This window comes from Pelodiscus sinensis, chromosome 8 (genome assembly GCF_049634645.1).
Source record: "Pelodiscus sinensis isolate JC-2024 chromosome 8, ASM4963464v1, whole genome shotgun sequence".
In the NCBI taxonomy this organism is placed as follows: domain Eukaryota; kingdom Metazoa; phylum Chordata; order Testudines; family Trionychidae; genus Pelodiscus; species Pelodiscus sinensis.
In genome coordinates this window covers 56,444,859-56,460,075 of record NC_134718.1, presented here as the reverse complement: position 1 = coordinate 56,460,075, position 15,217 = coordinate 56,444,859, and the positions used below count along the sequence as shown (strand labels likewise).

At 43.8% G+C, this 15,217-nt stretch overlaps 1 protein-coding gene across 5 annotated transcripts in view; it reads left to right on the top strand.

Annotated features, from left to right (window-relative positions):
- Positions 1–15,217, top strand: part of PLEKHA1 (pleckstrin homology domain containing A1) — a 71,523-nt gene that overhangs the window by 18,455 nt on the left and 37,851 nt on the right. For all 5 annotated transcript variants that reach the window (XM_006111427.2, XM_006111425.4, XM_006111424.2 and 2 more), the window contains 3 exons: positions 944–1,000; positions 3,247–3,292; positions 9,359–9,456. In XM_006111427.2, the coding sequence (XP_006111489.1) occupies positions 944–1,000; positions 3,247–3,292; positions 9,359–9,456 (201 nt within the window). The remainder of the gene's footprint in view (positions 1–943; positions 1,001–3,246; positions 3,293–9,358; positions 9,457–15,217) is intronic.

Sequence of the window (15,217 nt, the reverse complement as noted above, 5' to 3'; positions counted from 1 at the left end):
CTAAAGCAAAGAGTAAAAAGTACACAATTGTTTTGCTCCTTTAAACTGCAGTTGTTCTCTAGTACAGGCAGTCCCCGAGTTACGCGGATCCGACTTACGTCGGATCCGTACTTATGAACGGGGCTTTTCTCGCCCCGGAGGATGCGGGCGGCGGGACCGCCCAGATGCGCCGCGGTCCCGCGGCCCGCGTCCTATGGGGCGAGAAAAGCGTCTCCGCGTCTCCCTGGTCTGCTGGGCGGCTCCGACTAACATACAAATTCAACTTAAGAACACACCTACAGTCCCTATCTTGTACGTAACTCGGGGACTGCCTGTATAGACTTGCTATGAAAAATAACACAAATACATCTTAATATGTTAATACACCAGAGTGTGTCACTGCTGTTTCTAGTTTGAAGGGACTATTGTTTGAAATGTGACCTTCAGGCTTGTAGGCTTAATGTAGACCTCCCATTTTTCTCCAGTTTTTTCCAGGAGTTTTAATGTTTTAAAAAGTACTACTGCATCAGTATCCTTGTAGGTAGCTGAGGGTTGGCTGGCTGTCTCTTTTCTACGAAAATACATAATCTGTCATTATTTCGATTCAACATCTGTTAAGGAAAAAGTGTTCTTTTAGGAGGATTTCCTGGATGCAAATCTGCAAGAATTCTTTTTTCCTATAGTAAAATACAAACCTCTCTCAAACAATTCACATCAGCATTATTTTCAACCACTGTTCAGTTTTAGTTTATTACCAGATGTTTGTAATAAATGAAACCAAGTAGTTTAAATCCTGTTTACGCACACAATGTGTCGAATGTTGTATTGTGGACATAGTGTATAGAATTTTTTTTGTTCATAAAGCTTTGATTTCATTTCCTAGTATTTGATGCATATATATTGAACATGCTTTGTGGTAGGAGGATAGTTTAGTTTAATTCCATATTATTGTGCTTGCTTTTAGAACCTTCCCTCTGGCTCTCCACCTGTTGGAGCAATTAAACTTACCTACATTTCAAAGGTATGTCAGCTAACCTATATGTATAAAATTGTAGATTTGAGTGATATTAGCAGCTCTGACTTTTATGGAGTTACCAGAATTCCTTAATGAATAATTTTAATTGAGAATTTAGAGACAAGCTGAGATAATGATGAAAAGATTAGAAAACATAATTTACAGACTCAGCCAACTCAGTCAATTTAGATTGAGGAGGTTGGTGAAGGGAGGGGGAACTATTTGATTAGCTCATGTGTATCTACATGAGGAACAGAAATTTGGTAGACTTTTCAGTCTAGCAGATCAAGTTACAACATGAACCAATGACTGGATGTTGAAGCAAGACAAATTACCCTTATTAAAAATTTGTGCTTTATTTCTACTCTGAATTTATCATGAATTGTTGTTCATCACAGGTGACTTTTTTCATTCGGTTCTTAATTGCTTAATTTTCCCTAAATTACACAACTCTTCTTGAAATTTCAGGTCCTAAATCTGAAAGGCTTTGTCTATATTATGACTTTTGCCACAAGAGGCAATGCAAATGAAGCGTGGATTAGCATTTTCTCATACTTCATTTGCATACTCTCTTGTTCCATTTTTGCCCTAGGGGTTTTTTGTGCAAAAACAGGCAGTGTGGCTGTGGCTGTTTTGCACAAAACCCCCTTTTCCCGCAAGATCCTTATGCCTTCCTAGGCATAAGGATCTTGCGGAAAAAGGGGGTTTTGCGCGGTCACACTGCCTGTTTTTGCTAAAAAAAAAACCCAAAAACCCCCTAATGCTTCATTTGCATTGCCTCTTGCGGCAAAAGTCATAGTATAGACATAGCTAAAAGGTTCACAAATCAGGTTTGGGATGAGAGGAATGATGTGGTAATGAGAACACTAGAAATGTAACAGGAGAAGAGAAGTTAATAAAAATAAAACTCAAAAACAAACTTCTTACTCTAGTTGTTTATCCCTTCATGAATTCGAGAATGAACTTGGCTGTTGCTATTGATTTCACATTCATTGTGCAGTAATACTAGTAAGGGGTAGCAGCTAAAAATCCTAAACTAGAGATGAGAATATCTTAAGTTGTTAGGCCTTCAATGTTTGGTAGAATTTTACAGATGTCTACGAGTGGCTTTTGCTTTCCAGGAATGCCATTAGGGATGTAATTAGTAGCGTTAACTGGCTACAGTTAAAACTCCATTGGTCCGGCATCCAATGCTCCGGCACTCCTGATGGTCCAGCACCGTCAGGAACCCAGAAGTGCTCTAGGCAGCCGGACAATTGGAGCTGCTCTGCGCCCGGCTTCCCTGATTCAGCAGCTGCTGAAACTGACCAGCAGCTGAATCGGGGAAGCCTGGGGCAGAGCAGCTGGGGTGCTGCCGGGTTGGGCCCGCAGCACCGAGGGGCGGCGCTACGGGACCAACCCAGCAGCACCCCAGCTGCTCTGTCCCAGGCGTCCCGATTCAGCTGCTGCTGAAACTGACCAGCAGCTGATTCCAGGAAGGCCGGGCACCCCCAAGAGCAGCTGGAGTGCTGCCGGGTTGATCCTGTAGCGCCGCCCCTCGGCGCTGTGGGACCTACCTGGCAGCATCCCAGCTGCTCTGTCCCAGGCATCCCTAAGAGCAGCTAGGGTGCTGCCGGGTTGGTCTCGCAGCGCTGAGGGGCGGTGCTACTGGATCAACCCGACAGCACCCCAGCTGCTCTGCCGCAGGCATCCCAGATTCAGCCGTTGCTAAAACTGACCAGCAGTTTTAGCTGGGCTATCGGAAGGGGGGGCTATGAAGGATCTGGGGTGGCAACCCCCCCACCACACCGCAGACCCCTCATAGCCCCCTCTTCCGAAAGTCTGGCATATCTGATAATCTGGCACCCCCTGGGTTCTAAAGGTGCTGGATTATCGGAAGTTTACTGTACTTGGTAAGCATGCTTCCTACTGCCATGCTTATCGGAGTACCCAATTAACTGATGGGAGGGCTGTTCCCTGTCTAAAGCAGCTCTCTCATTCCCTTTATGTGGCCACGGTGTGACTGGGGCAGGCTGGGATCACAAGTAACCGGTTAAGCATTACGTTCAATTGGTTAACTTTTTAACCATCCCTAAATGAGATTCGTCTTTAAATTTAAGCAACAAAAGTATGTGTTGTATTTTCTTTCCTTTCAATGTTGAGTTTTTAATTTTAAACTGAATGTGTGTTTAATGTGTGAAGGTATTTAATGTATATATTACATTATGTGTGATACTTACAGTATGTATTATATATGTAAATTTTCTTATTAGGTTAGCGATGCAACTAAGCTAAGGCCAAAGGCAGAATTCTGTTTTGGTAAGTTCTAGTGTATTGCACATCTGTCAAGTGGCTCTTTAAAAAAAAAAAAAAAAAAAAATGTTTTTTCAACCAGGATATATTCTGCAGTTCTATTATTAGGTACTGCCGGTAGTATTTTTTTTTCTAAACAGTTTATTTGTATTCCTGATTTCCTTCCTAATATAAAGGGAGAATATTTTTTTTTGAGGTTTTAAATGGCTTTTTAAAAATTGCAACATACTGAATTTAAAATGACTTGCTGGCAACTGTTGGGAATGCTTTGGGTTTTTTGAATCAGTGGATAAACTAATTACAGAAGATAGGTTGTTCCCAAGGTACATGGAACAGATAATTCAGCTCTGAAGGCAAGTAACTGAACTATTTTTATCTGTGTTATATAGAGAAAGTATGTAGATGTTCTATTGTAGATACACCATTGTTAATGATGCCTGCCAGAATGTTCACTAGTACTTTAAACTTTTCTCATGGTTATTCTCCTTTCTCATTTATTCTTCTCTTCTACTGTTTAATATATTAAATGGCATTTGTCCAGGATTTATCATAATCTGGAATCATATGACAGAAGCAATTTAGATATCTAAAGTTCTCTGCAAAGACTGGGATCAGTAACTGCTATATTTGAAAACCTATTCTTATCCCATATTCCAAGAAATATTTTGACATAGCTGTTCAATAAATATCTAGTATTCTAGAGTAAACTAGCTAAAACTATATGTTAATCTTGTTTCTCCTTTCTGTTAATTATTCCTTGTTTTATGGGAACACACTATAGGTTGAACCTCCCTTGTCTGGCACCCTCAGGACCAGAGTGGTTCCGAACAAGGGAATTTGCTGGACCAGGGGAGATGAGGCATCCAGGCTCTCCCAGGGCTCTCCTCCTGGCAGCTGACCTGGGAAAGCCTGGAGACCTGACCTTCTCTGGCCCACCTGCCTGTGTCTGCTGCCCCCAGACTGCTCGCCAGGCTCTGCTCCTTGTCCCCAGCTCTACGCGCAATGGCAGCTGCTCCTGGGGTTCCCCAGATCTCTTTGCTTTGGTGGCAGCTGCTCCCAGGGCACTCTACCCCAAGGTCACTGCCCCTGCAGGATGCCACCAACCAAACCGGCTCCGCTCCCATGTGTTCTCAGGCTCTGCGCTGGGGCTCTCTGGTCTAGCAACATCTGTGATCCTGCCGGACCACAACAAGAGAGGTTTAACCTGTACTGCAAAAGACAAACTAATAGTGCTCTGTGCTGCCTCTTCACAATGTGTAGCATTCTGTGTGCAGTTATAAAAAGCAGATTGCACATCCAGATGCTTAACGCATTTCCTGTTTCCATACATAGGCACAATTCCTGTTGATCTTGGGGCCTGTCACTGGAAACACCTGTACACACTTTTTTCTCACTAGTTCTTTGCAATTTTTTGGTTTAATATGTCAAGACTTGATTATAGATCACACAGTTATAAGAAAAACGTATGGCAGGTACAATTTGTACATTTTTGAAAAGCGTGTTTATGTGCTTTGGTCTCAATCCTCATGTCTGAGTTACCTGTGAGGGGATGGATAGTACTGAGGTGGCTCCCTCAATTCTTGAGACTGCTGGAGGCCTGTTGGAATCCATTCTGTACCTTTACAATGAACACTTGCGTACAATACCTTAAGAGATAGCAGGAGACTTCCAGACCATAGCAGTGTAATGATTGTGCACTTTCCACTGGAGTCCAAAGGTTATAGTGCCATCTGGGGATTTCCCAGCATCATGGGACTCTCCAGCTGACCACATAGCTCAGTTCTAAGGTGGATTTGTGTTACCTTGTCATCTCTAAGTCTAAGTAGGCAAAGTGACTGGACCATCAGCTTATGCACATTTTGTTTGTTCTGTTAAATTATACAAATATTTTGAGAATTTTATTTTAAATAAAAAATAGGATTTTTTTGTTTGGCTGCATGTTCACTTACTTTAATTTTTAACAGTTTCATTACAGTCTTGCATATTGTGGATTAACAGTTGAAGTTACTGTCATCAATTTTAGCCTAGCTTGTGAAAATATAATGGATCGTTAAGAATGTGACTGAGCAATGTGGGCAGCAGTGGACTATACTGATATGACAAAATAAGTTTGATTTTGCTGTTCTGCCTAAGGTTTCAATCTTGAGTGAAGATTTAATGTGACACAGTCTGGTAAAGGTTTTAGTTCTATTGTTTAATGTAAACCAGCTCTATTCCTACTTCAGGATAAATGCTTTTCTAATGATTAGTAGCTTACATTAAAGCAGTGGCCTTGTTCTTTATTGTGGGTTTATCTATACTGTCCTGCAATTCATGCTACGGGAATGTGAATTGCAGCACATATGCCAAATTGCTGAATTTTAACTAACTGAAATTGCATCTTGTGTGGATGCTGCTCTTATGAACTAAAACTGACCTAATTTTGCTTTTACGAAGTCTTGCTTGAAGAGGGCTTCAGTAACAAGAGCTGGATACCTTTGAGCTTGTGCTCGGAGCATTCACACAGATATATAGCAGAGCATTTTGGTGCACACTGCAATTCACATCTGCATAGTGGCATAACTTAGACACAGTCTTTATTGAAAAAGTAGTGCATTAGTGCTTTTGTTCATCTTTCCCATAAAAATATTCTTTTCACAATGGCTTTTAAGATGTTGCATAGGAAGTGCTTACAGTGCCAAAAAAATCTGCTGCTATAAATGTCTTTCTAATTTTTCCATTTAAGTTATTTTGTAATAAATGGGAAAACTTAAACAACAAATGGTCCTGCAGCATCTTAGAGACTAACAAAAATGTAGATAGTATCAAGAGCTTTTTCCACAATGGGAAGTAAGTTGTACACAAGACATTTCTTATTGATGTGTGTTGAGTGTATTCGAACATACTAGTCAATCACTTGGTACCAGTAATTAGAGTAAAACTCCATTAGTCCAGCATCAATGCTCCGGGACTCCTGATGGTCCGGCACCTTCAGGAACCCAGAAGTGCTGGGGCAGCCGGACAGGCTTCCCCCATTCAGCTGCTGCTGAAACTGACCAGCAGCTGAATTGGGGAAGCCGGGAGCAGAGCAGCTGGCTGCCGGGTTGGTCTCGTATTGCTGCCCCTCGGGGCTGCAGGACCAACCCGGCAGCACCCCAGCTGCTCTTGGGGACGCCTGGGGCAGAGCAGCTGGAGTGCTGCCGGGTTGGTCCCGCAGCGCGAAAGGACGGCGCTGCGGGACCAACCCGGCAGGACCCCACCTGCTCTGCCCCAGGAGTCCCCGATTCAGCCGCTGCTGAAACAGATCAGAGGCTGATTCCAGGAAGCTCTGCCCCGGGCTTCCTGGAATCAGCCGCTGATCTGTTTCAGCAGCGGCTGAATCGGGGACCCCTGGGGCAGAGCAGGTGGGGTCCTGACGGCTTGGTCCTGCAGCGCCGTCCTTTGGCGCTGCGGGACCAACCCGGCAGCACTCCAGCTGCTCTGCCCCAGGCGTCCCCAAGAGCAGCTGGGGTGCTGCCGGGTTGGTCCCGCAGCCCCGAGGGGCAGCGCTATGGGACCAACCCGGCAGTACCCCAGCTGCTCTGTCCCAGGCGTCCCCAAGAGCAGCTGGAGTGTTGCTGGGTTGGTGCTGTAGCGCCTCCCCTCGGCGCTGCGGGACCAACCCGGCAGCACCCCAGCTGCTCTATTGCAGGCATCCCCGATTCAGCCGCTGCTGAAACTGACCAGCAGCAGCTGAATCAGGGACGCCTGGGGCAGAGCCGGACTATCGTAAGGGGGGGCTATGAGGAGTCTGGGGTGGCATCCCCTCGCACCCCACTCCAGACTCCTCACAGAGCCCCCTTCTGATAGTCCGGCATATCTGATAATCCGGCACCCCCTGGGTCCTAAAGGTGCCGGAATATTGGAAGTTTCCTGTACCTAAATATCCATTGAGAGAGCTTTTTTGCTCATGCCATAGACTTCTAGGAGTAAAGGTGAGCTTATGCTCTAAAAAATAACTTTGTAAAAATGGCACTATGGTGTCCAGAGTTTGGCTTATGAGTTCTGTATGAAGTTGTGCAGTTTTACGTATTGAACTACATGGTGCAATACACCTGGAGTGTGAAAATCTGTGTATTCTTTCTAACTTCTCATGGCCTGTCTGGGTTCCTCCATTACAAATTTGTTCTCTAAGTTCTGCCATCTTGCTATCTATACAACTCTGTTTCTCCAACTTAATTCAGTCTCACGTTTGCTATCCCTACATTTCTTTCACAACCTTCAATTCACTTCTTAAACCTCTCCATTCTGCTTCCACTTTTTTATCTTCATAGGACCTTGCTGATTTCTTTCAAGAGAAAATTGACAAAATAAAGTATCCCCTTAAAACTTTCTCCGTAATCATAGAGGCAGAATGTTTTCATCTTCTCTTCTCCGTCAAACCCCTTCTTTGCATCAGTGACTCCATGTCCTTGGCACCCATTCTCATGCCATACCTTGTTATTTTCCTTAATTTTTCATTTTCCTCTGACTCTCTCCTCAAAATACAATCATGTTTTAGTTTCTCCCATCTTAAAAATACTCACTCATGACTCCACTCCCTCTCCATCTCCTCCTGTTCAGCTCTAAGATAATCGAATGTGCTGTTTACAATCAGTACCTAGAATTCCACTCCTCCTATTCCATTCTAGACCCTTTCCCATTTCTCTTTAAACACAATTGCCAAAGTGTTTAATCATCTCTTTGTGGCCAAAATGTAGAACCAGCACTCCATGCTTGTCCTCCTTTCGTTGTCAGTCACCTCTGACATGGACAACCATGCTGCTCTTGAAATCTTACCCTTCTTGACTTCTGTAATCCTCTTCTCCTGTGGTGGTTCTCTGACTTTTCTAACTGCTACTTAAACATGGTGTTCAGAGAATCTATCTTCCCCTTTCTGTAGGAATTCCTTCATTTTTTTTTTCTTTTCCTGTGCATCTTATCTCTGGGAAATCTCATACACATTCAGTTACCATTTCTTTGTAACAGTTCAGATACATATCTCACCTTGAAATTTAAATATGAGCCTGTTTCTGGCAATCTCTTCCCACGGATGTTTAGCAGTCAGCTCAAGCTCAGCCATGCTCCCCCAAGTCTTTCCTGCTACTTTCTTTCTCAGTCACTGTGGGCATCCTGCTGTTGCTCAGGACCATAAATTGGATGTCATTCTAGTCTTTGTCCTCTCTCTCAGTTTTGACTTAAAGGCTGAGTGTAATTACTGATGATTCTTTCTGCATTACTTCACAACCTTTCCTATTCATCCACATAGGTAAACTCTTGTTCAGGTTATTACTTCATGTCTAAATTACTGAAGCATTTTTTCTTCTGGCTTTAGCAATTGTGACCTTGCCCTGTTCATATCCATTCAGAATGCCAATGCATAGCTCATTTTCCTAACCTTTTGCTTTGACCATATTCCCCACTCTCCATTCTCCACTGGCTTTCATTTTCAATGCTTTTCATGACCTATCATCTATCATTCAATGCTGGAATTTTGACTTGCACCAAAATCCAAGAGAGTGATTCAAAGTCATTAAAAACTGATAGCTAGGGAGTAGTAGTTGACCATCAGTTTGATTGTACTTGGTATGTTTGGACTTATCACAACCAGGTGGATAGTGTACTTAACACAAAAGAATAGTTGGCAGAGGAGAGCTTGTGGCCAAATATGAGAATTGGTCAAAGTATTGGAAAGAGATATACCCAAACTCTGACAAACATGCAAGTTTGGATGTAGTGTAAAATTTAGACTAAATTAAGTCAAGGAGGGACCGCATAAGATGACGATCTCTTATTAAAACAAGAGAGATCTTTTTTATTGTAAGAAAATGTAGACAGTAATTCCTATACTGGGTAGTAAAGTATTAACTGGAAAGTTTTTGAAAAAACAATTCGTATTTGAAAAACTGTTTAGTCGTGGGTAAAATGAGAACCTGAAAATAGCTGTAAACTTCATGAGATTTGCGACTGTGTTGCATAGAGGAGGAAGATGGACTTATCAAAGTTGAGTATTTAAACTGTGAGATTTCAATAATTCTTTCAGTGCAATTTAATTACTTTCCAATATCTTAACAGTTATGAATGCAGGGATGAGGAAGTATTTTCTACAAGCCAATGATCAACAAGACCTAGTAGAATGGGTAAATGTTCTGAACAAAGCTATCAAAATCACAGTAAGTATTCTGTTAATTTTTCTTCAATTGAGAGTATTAAACTTCAGAGACCGTATCAGATGCAAATAGTCACTTCCAAATTTTACGTCTGCCCTCAAGGCTTATTGATGTGGCTTTTAAAATTTTTTCCTGACTTTAAAAATTGTTCTCCATCACCAACTCTTCCCTCTAATTTTTTATGTCCATGTGTGGAATCACTTTCATTATATGCACCAATATTGAGGTAATATATTACAAAACAAAAGTTATTGCACACACTGACTGTGTGGCAGGGTGGCACTGAAGGGTTGGGTTATGGGAGGGGACTCAGCTGTGACAGAAGGTTGGGGTTCAGGGTGAGGGCTCTGGTTGGGGGTGCTGGCTCTCAGATGGCTTGGGGGGCGAGGGGTTTAGAGTCCATGCTAGGGATGTGCAGCCATTTACTCGATTAACCAATGAGCCTGCGCTCATCAGTTAATCAAATGGTTACATCAGAGGCGGCAGGGCAGGCAGGAGCCAGTACTCAAGGGGAGTAAGCAAGGGGAGCCAGCTTTTTAACCTGCCTCCCATGCACACCAGCTCCTGCGGAGCTGCCTTCCTGCCTCCTCCGCGCTGCTACCTCTCACAAAGGCATCAGTAGGAAGAAGGGCAGGCAGGGGTTGAAGCTCATGGAGCTTTAAGCCGGCTCCCCATGAGCACCAGCTCCTGCCTGCTCCCCTCCATGTAAATGTGCAACCACTAAAATTTACAGTGGTTACACATTTCCAAAATTAAATGCATTTTTAACATCCTAGTCCCAGTTCTCTCATACCACAGCAGCTTGGGGCCAGGTGGACAGTGCCTCTCCATGGCCGTTGCACTTTCAAGGAGGAGGGATGCCTGTTCCTCAGCTGGGGACAGATCCAGGCTAGGCTGGATAGGGGCCATGGAAGGAGCGTCTGTCCCTCAGCAGTGACTGCTCTGGATGCTGTGTCTGGAGGAGAGGCACACTCCTCTGGCCCCAGCATGGAGCAGCCAGAGGAGATCCCTTCCTCAGCACCAGCACAGTGAGGGCCAAGGGAGTGGCTGCCCTCCCCACTGGCCCCATGGAAGAAATTGACTCTAGAAGGGAAAGGGAATCTAATTGGAGATATATTTTTACTTTGAAAATTGGACACACATCTAATTTTTCAGTAGTAAAAATAGTTTAAAAAATTTTCAGGTGTACTTTTTAGTGGGTATATATTTTGAAAGTATTTCATCTCCCTCCTCCCTTCTTTTGTGAAAGAAGTTGAGATGAACACACTGTAATTTAATCAGGGCAGTGTTTTCTGTTCCCTGCTGAGTTTGTTAATTTAGTATAGTCAAAGAGAATAAACTTTGTTTTATAGGGGTTTTGATATTCAACTGCTTGTATTCCATGGCATTCCATAGATACTGACAGTGAAGGGTTAATTTTAACAAATAAGTTTCTCTCGTAGAGGTTGTTACATTTTTGTCTTGCACCAGAGCAGCTTGTTATCACGTGACTGAAAACGCCCACAGGTTGCATCTAATCTTTTTATGAAGCAGAAGTTACTTTAGCCTATTTTTCTTTGTGCAGTTTCAGAGAAGAAACTACTTACGTGTGCTTACAAATCAACACCTAGGATTCAGAATGAGCACAGTACAAATATTTGTACTCCAGCTCCTAGTTTTCAGAACTTGCTCCTCTCTAGTAGGGGTACGTCTACACTACAACGTTAATTCGAACTAACTTAGTTCGAATTAGTTAATTCGAACTAAGCTAATTCGAACTAACGGATCCAGACTAAAAAACTAGTTCGAATTAGCGTTTTGCTAATTCGAACTAGCATGTCCACATTAAGTGGACCCTGAACCAGGCTTAAGGATGGCCGGAAGCAGTGCCTGCAGGGCATCAGAGGAGGACTTAGAGCGTGGAGATGCTGTTTCAGGCTAGCCAAGGGCTGTGCTTAAAGGGTCCCGAACCCCACCCCGGACAGACAGTTCTCAGGGGTGCCCCGCTTGCAAAGCAGTCCTGGCTTGGATTGCCCGAAGTACCCACACTGGGCACATCACAGCACTCGGCCATCAGCCCGGCTGCACTTGCCGCAGGCTGCCATCTGGGGAGAGGGGACAATTGGGGGCTGCAGGAGAGCTTCCACCCCCAGAAGCCCGCAGAGCCAGCCCAGTCCTCCCCATCGGGGGGTGCGTACCCCATTCCTCCCTCACCTCCTTCCACTTACCCTTCCCTAGCCCCTTTTCTTGATGTACAAAATAAAGGACAATTGTGTTCAAAAATGGAATCTGTCTTTATTGAACAAAACTGGGGGAGACTGGGAAAAGAAGGTGGGAGAGGGGAAGAGAGAGGGTGGGAGAGGGGAGGGCAACTAAAATGATCAGGGGTTGGGAACAGGTCCCATATGAAGAGAGGCTAAAGAGACTGGGACTTTTCAGCTTAGAAAAGAGGAGACGGGGGGGGGGACAGGATAGAGGTCTCTAAAAGCAGGAGTTGGGTGGAGAGGGTGCATACAGAAATGTTCTTCATTAGTTCCCATAAAGAAGGACTAGAGGACACCAAAGGAAAGGAATGGGTAGCAGGCTTCAAACTAATAACAGAAAGTTGTTCTTCACAAAGCAAAGAGTCAACCTGTGGAACTCCTTGCTTCAGGAGGCTGTGAAGGCTAGAACTAGAACAGAGTTTAAAGGGAAGTGAGATAGTGATGGAGGTTGGGTCCATGGAGTGCTATTAGCTAGGGGGTAGGAGTGGTGTCCCTGCCCAAGGTTTGTGGAAGGCTGGAGAGGGATGGCACGAGACAAATGGCTTGGTCACTGTCTTCAGTCCATCCCCTCCAGGATCCTTAGGGTTGGCTGCTGTCGGCTACTGGGCTAGATGGACCTTTGGTCTGACCCAGTACGGCCATTGTAAGCCCAGGGCTCAGGGTCGGGAGTCTCAGTGGACCACCTTGATTTTCATGCACACCTGCTCCTGGGTGGCTAGGCTGGCAGCTCTCCTGTCCTAGCCGGCCACTTTCCTGTGCCTAGTGCGGAGATCGTGGACGAGGTCCACGATCTCCGCACTAGACCAGGCAGGTGCCCGCCTCTTGCGGTCCCGGGCAAGCTCCCGGGAGACGCCAGCCTAGTCCCGGGAAGAGGGGGAGGGCTGGGGGGCATCGGGTGGGTGGCTGGATCTGTGCCAGGTGCAGGGTCTGCTGGCTGGGTGCTGGCAGGCTTGCACCTGGCACGGGCACCGTAGCCAGCCCGTGCCCCTTTAAGGGGGCCGGGGCCGGGCAGACGAGTTTCCCTGGTGTTGGCCAGAGTGGCCACCAGGGAAACCTGGGGAGGGCTAGCCTCCCACTAGTTCGAATTAAAGGGCTACACACCCCTTAATTCGAACTAGCTAGTTCGAACTAGGCTTAATCCTCGTAAAATGAGGTTTTCCTAGTTTGAACTAAGCGCTCCGCTAGTTCGAATTAAATTAAATTCGAACTAGCGGAGCGCTAGTGTAGTGCCTATTAAAGTTAGTTCGAACTAACGTCTGTTAGTTCGAACTAACTTTGTAGTGTAGACATACCCTAGGAAAGTGGAATTGTTACTTTATGTAGTGTATGTTTTGGAATTACAAATATTTATTAAAATACTTTGTTTCTACTTTAGGTTTGTTGCTATTGCTTTCCAGTTAAGGAATAAATTTAGCATTGTATTTGATGGTATTTGTCTTATTTTTAAAATGTATCTAAATAGAAACTCTTTTGAGGATATCCCACAAAGAAGTACTCTACAGTGCTAGCATTTGAAAAATGGAATATAATGTAGTAGGATTTTTTTATATTAAAATCTCCATGGTTTTTATTGGTTGTTGAGTACTTCCTTGTAGTTGAAAATCAAGGAATGTAGTTTTAGAGGTGATTATAACATATCACATTTGCATTTCAGAAGGGCTGAATAGGGTTGGTAGGCTTTATTTTCCTATCAAAGAAGGAAGTCTCATAGTTTAAATACTGACCAGTGATTTTGTTTGTTTTATAAAGTTATTTGATAAGTGTTATCTAATAATTCTCCTTAATTTAAGGAAAAGATTCCAAGTATAATATGAAGTCATAGCAGTTGACTAGTTTTTCATATGTATGTAGCATTACTTACTGGAACTGCTAACATTCCAGGTAGTGTTGAATTTTACTGCATTTTAGTTACTATTTTTTCAAAATGTATCCTATAAAATACATCTTATAGTTCAGTACATTTGGAAGTTAATATTACCCATTAGAATATTCCTTTGGCACAGGGAGCTTATATTCTTGACATCCAGTTTTAGTGTGTTTAGATAGTTTCAGTTCTAGGTGTCAGGTACCAGTACCACTTACAAAATTTAGGGTTAAACTTTGCCATCTAGGTGAATTTCATTGAGTTTGAAATACTTTAACTTAAGGATCTTATTGTCATTTATGAAGTGTCCCCATTATTGATTGGGTCCCTACATAGCCTCATTGGACTCATAGCCTGAGGGCTAGGTATCACCTTCACACTCATTAGATTGCTGAACTGGCCATTGAGCAGACACACAAGTTCTAAGGAGTGGTCCTTTTACAAGGAAGCCCTCAGATGGTGTCCTCTTGTTTGAAGAACCCAGATTGAAAAACACCCTCCTTGGCCTTGCTGGCTAGGCCCTGTCCCATGGGAGCTTAGGCTTCATCAGTCTCTCTTGCAGGAAGATGATCCCCTGTCCTCTGGTACAAGAGCCTCAGCTTATCAGCCTGTCACCTCACCACAAAATTGGATTTCACTGAGGAAGGAGGAATCATGGAGGAACCCCTGGGTCCTTTCCCATGTTTCCTCCTCATCTCTGGATGACATTCTTATACTTGAATCCCCTTCTTTGCCCTCCAGATGATTTCAGTGTCTTTTAGTATCTGATTAGAGAAGTGGACCACTTTGCTGCGAGTGTAAGTGGAACTCTTTGAAGAGATTTTACTTACCTTCTTCGATGTTTTACAGACTCCCACTTATGGGAGGAGTTGCCCTTCCAATTAACAAGTCCTTGCTGCCCACAAAAACCTACTAGCAGACCCTGTTTTCCATAGTATCAAAAGCCAAAAGAATGAATAGGTGATATTAAGATGTCCTGAAGGACATTGATTATTTTTTTAAGTCATACCAATACTGTGTTTAGTAGTTACTACAGCTCATGAGTGTATTCCCCCCAGTCACGTTCTAAAGCCACTCTTAAAGACAATGAACATAAGACTGTCTCTGAGGGAGAAAGGCTTACTCCACAGGGGTGCTTCAGATAAGGATTCCCACTTACAAACTTGTTCAGTTCACCATCCTTCTTGACCCCTTTTTCGGGATCCATCTCATGAGATTGTATTGCTCTAAATAGTACGGTCTCTTATGTATAGAGGAGGTTTCTTGCCATCAGAGGGGAAGGATTTTATTCCTATTATTTCTTGGTTTTTCCCCCCCCTCCACCACTCCCCTGTCCCTCGTTAAATTCAGGGGCCTTATACCCATTTTTAACCTCAGGAAGTTGAACTGTAAATAGTTACTCTTGCTTGTGTTATCCCTTTCCTGGAGAGTAGAGTCTGGTATGCTGCCCTCAATTTACAGGAGCCATACTTTCATTGAATGTTGGGGTGCAGCACGTGTTCTGGCCAAAGTAAGTACCTTTGCTTTATGACAGGAGAGACTTGTCACCAACCAGAAAAACAAGTGCAGAAGGTTTTGCTCCAGGCCTGGCTTTGCTCCTGGGTCCATGACAGGTGCTTTTCTTTTCTGTGTCTTGTCTACTGTTAATGGTATTCCA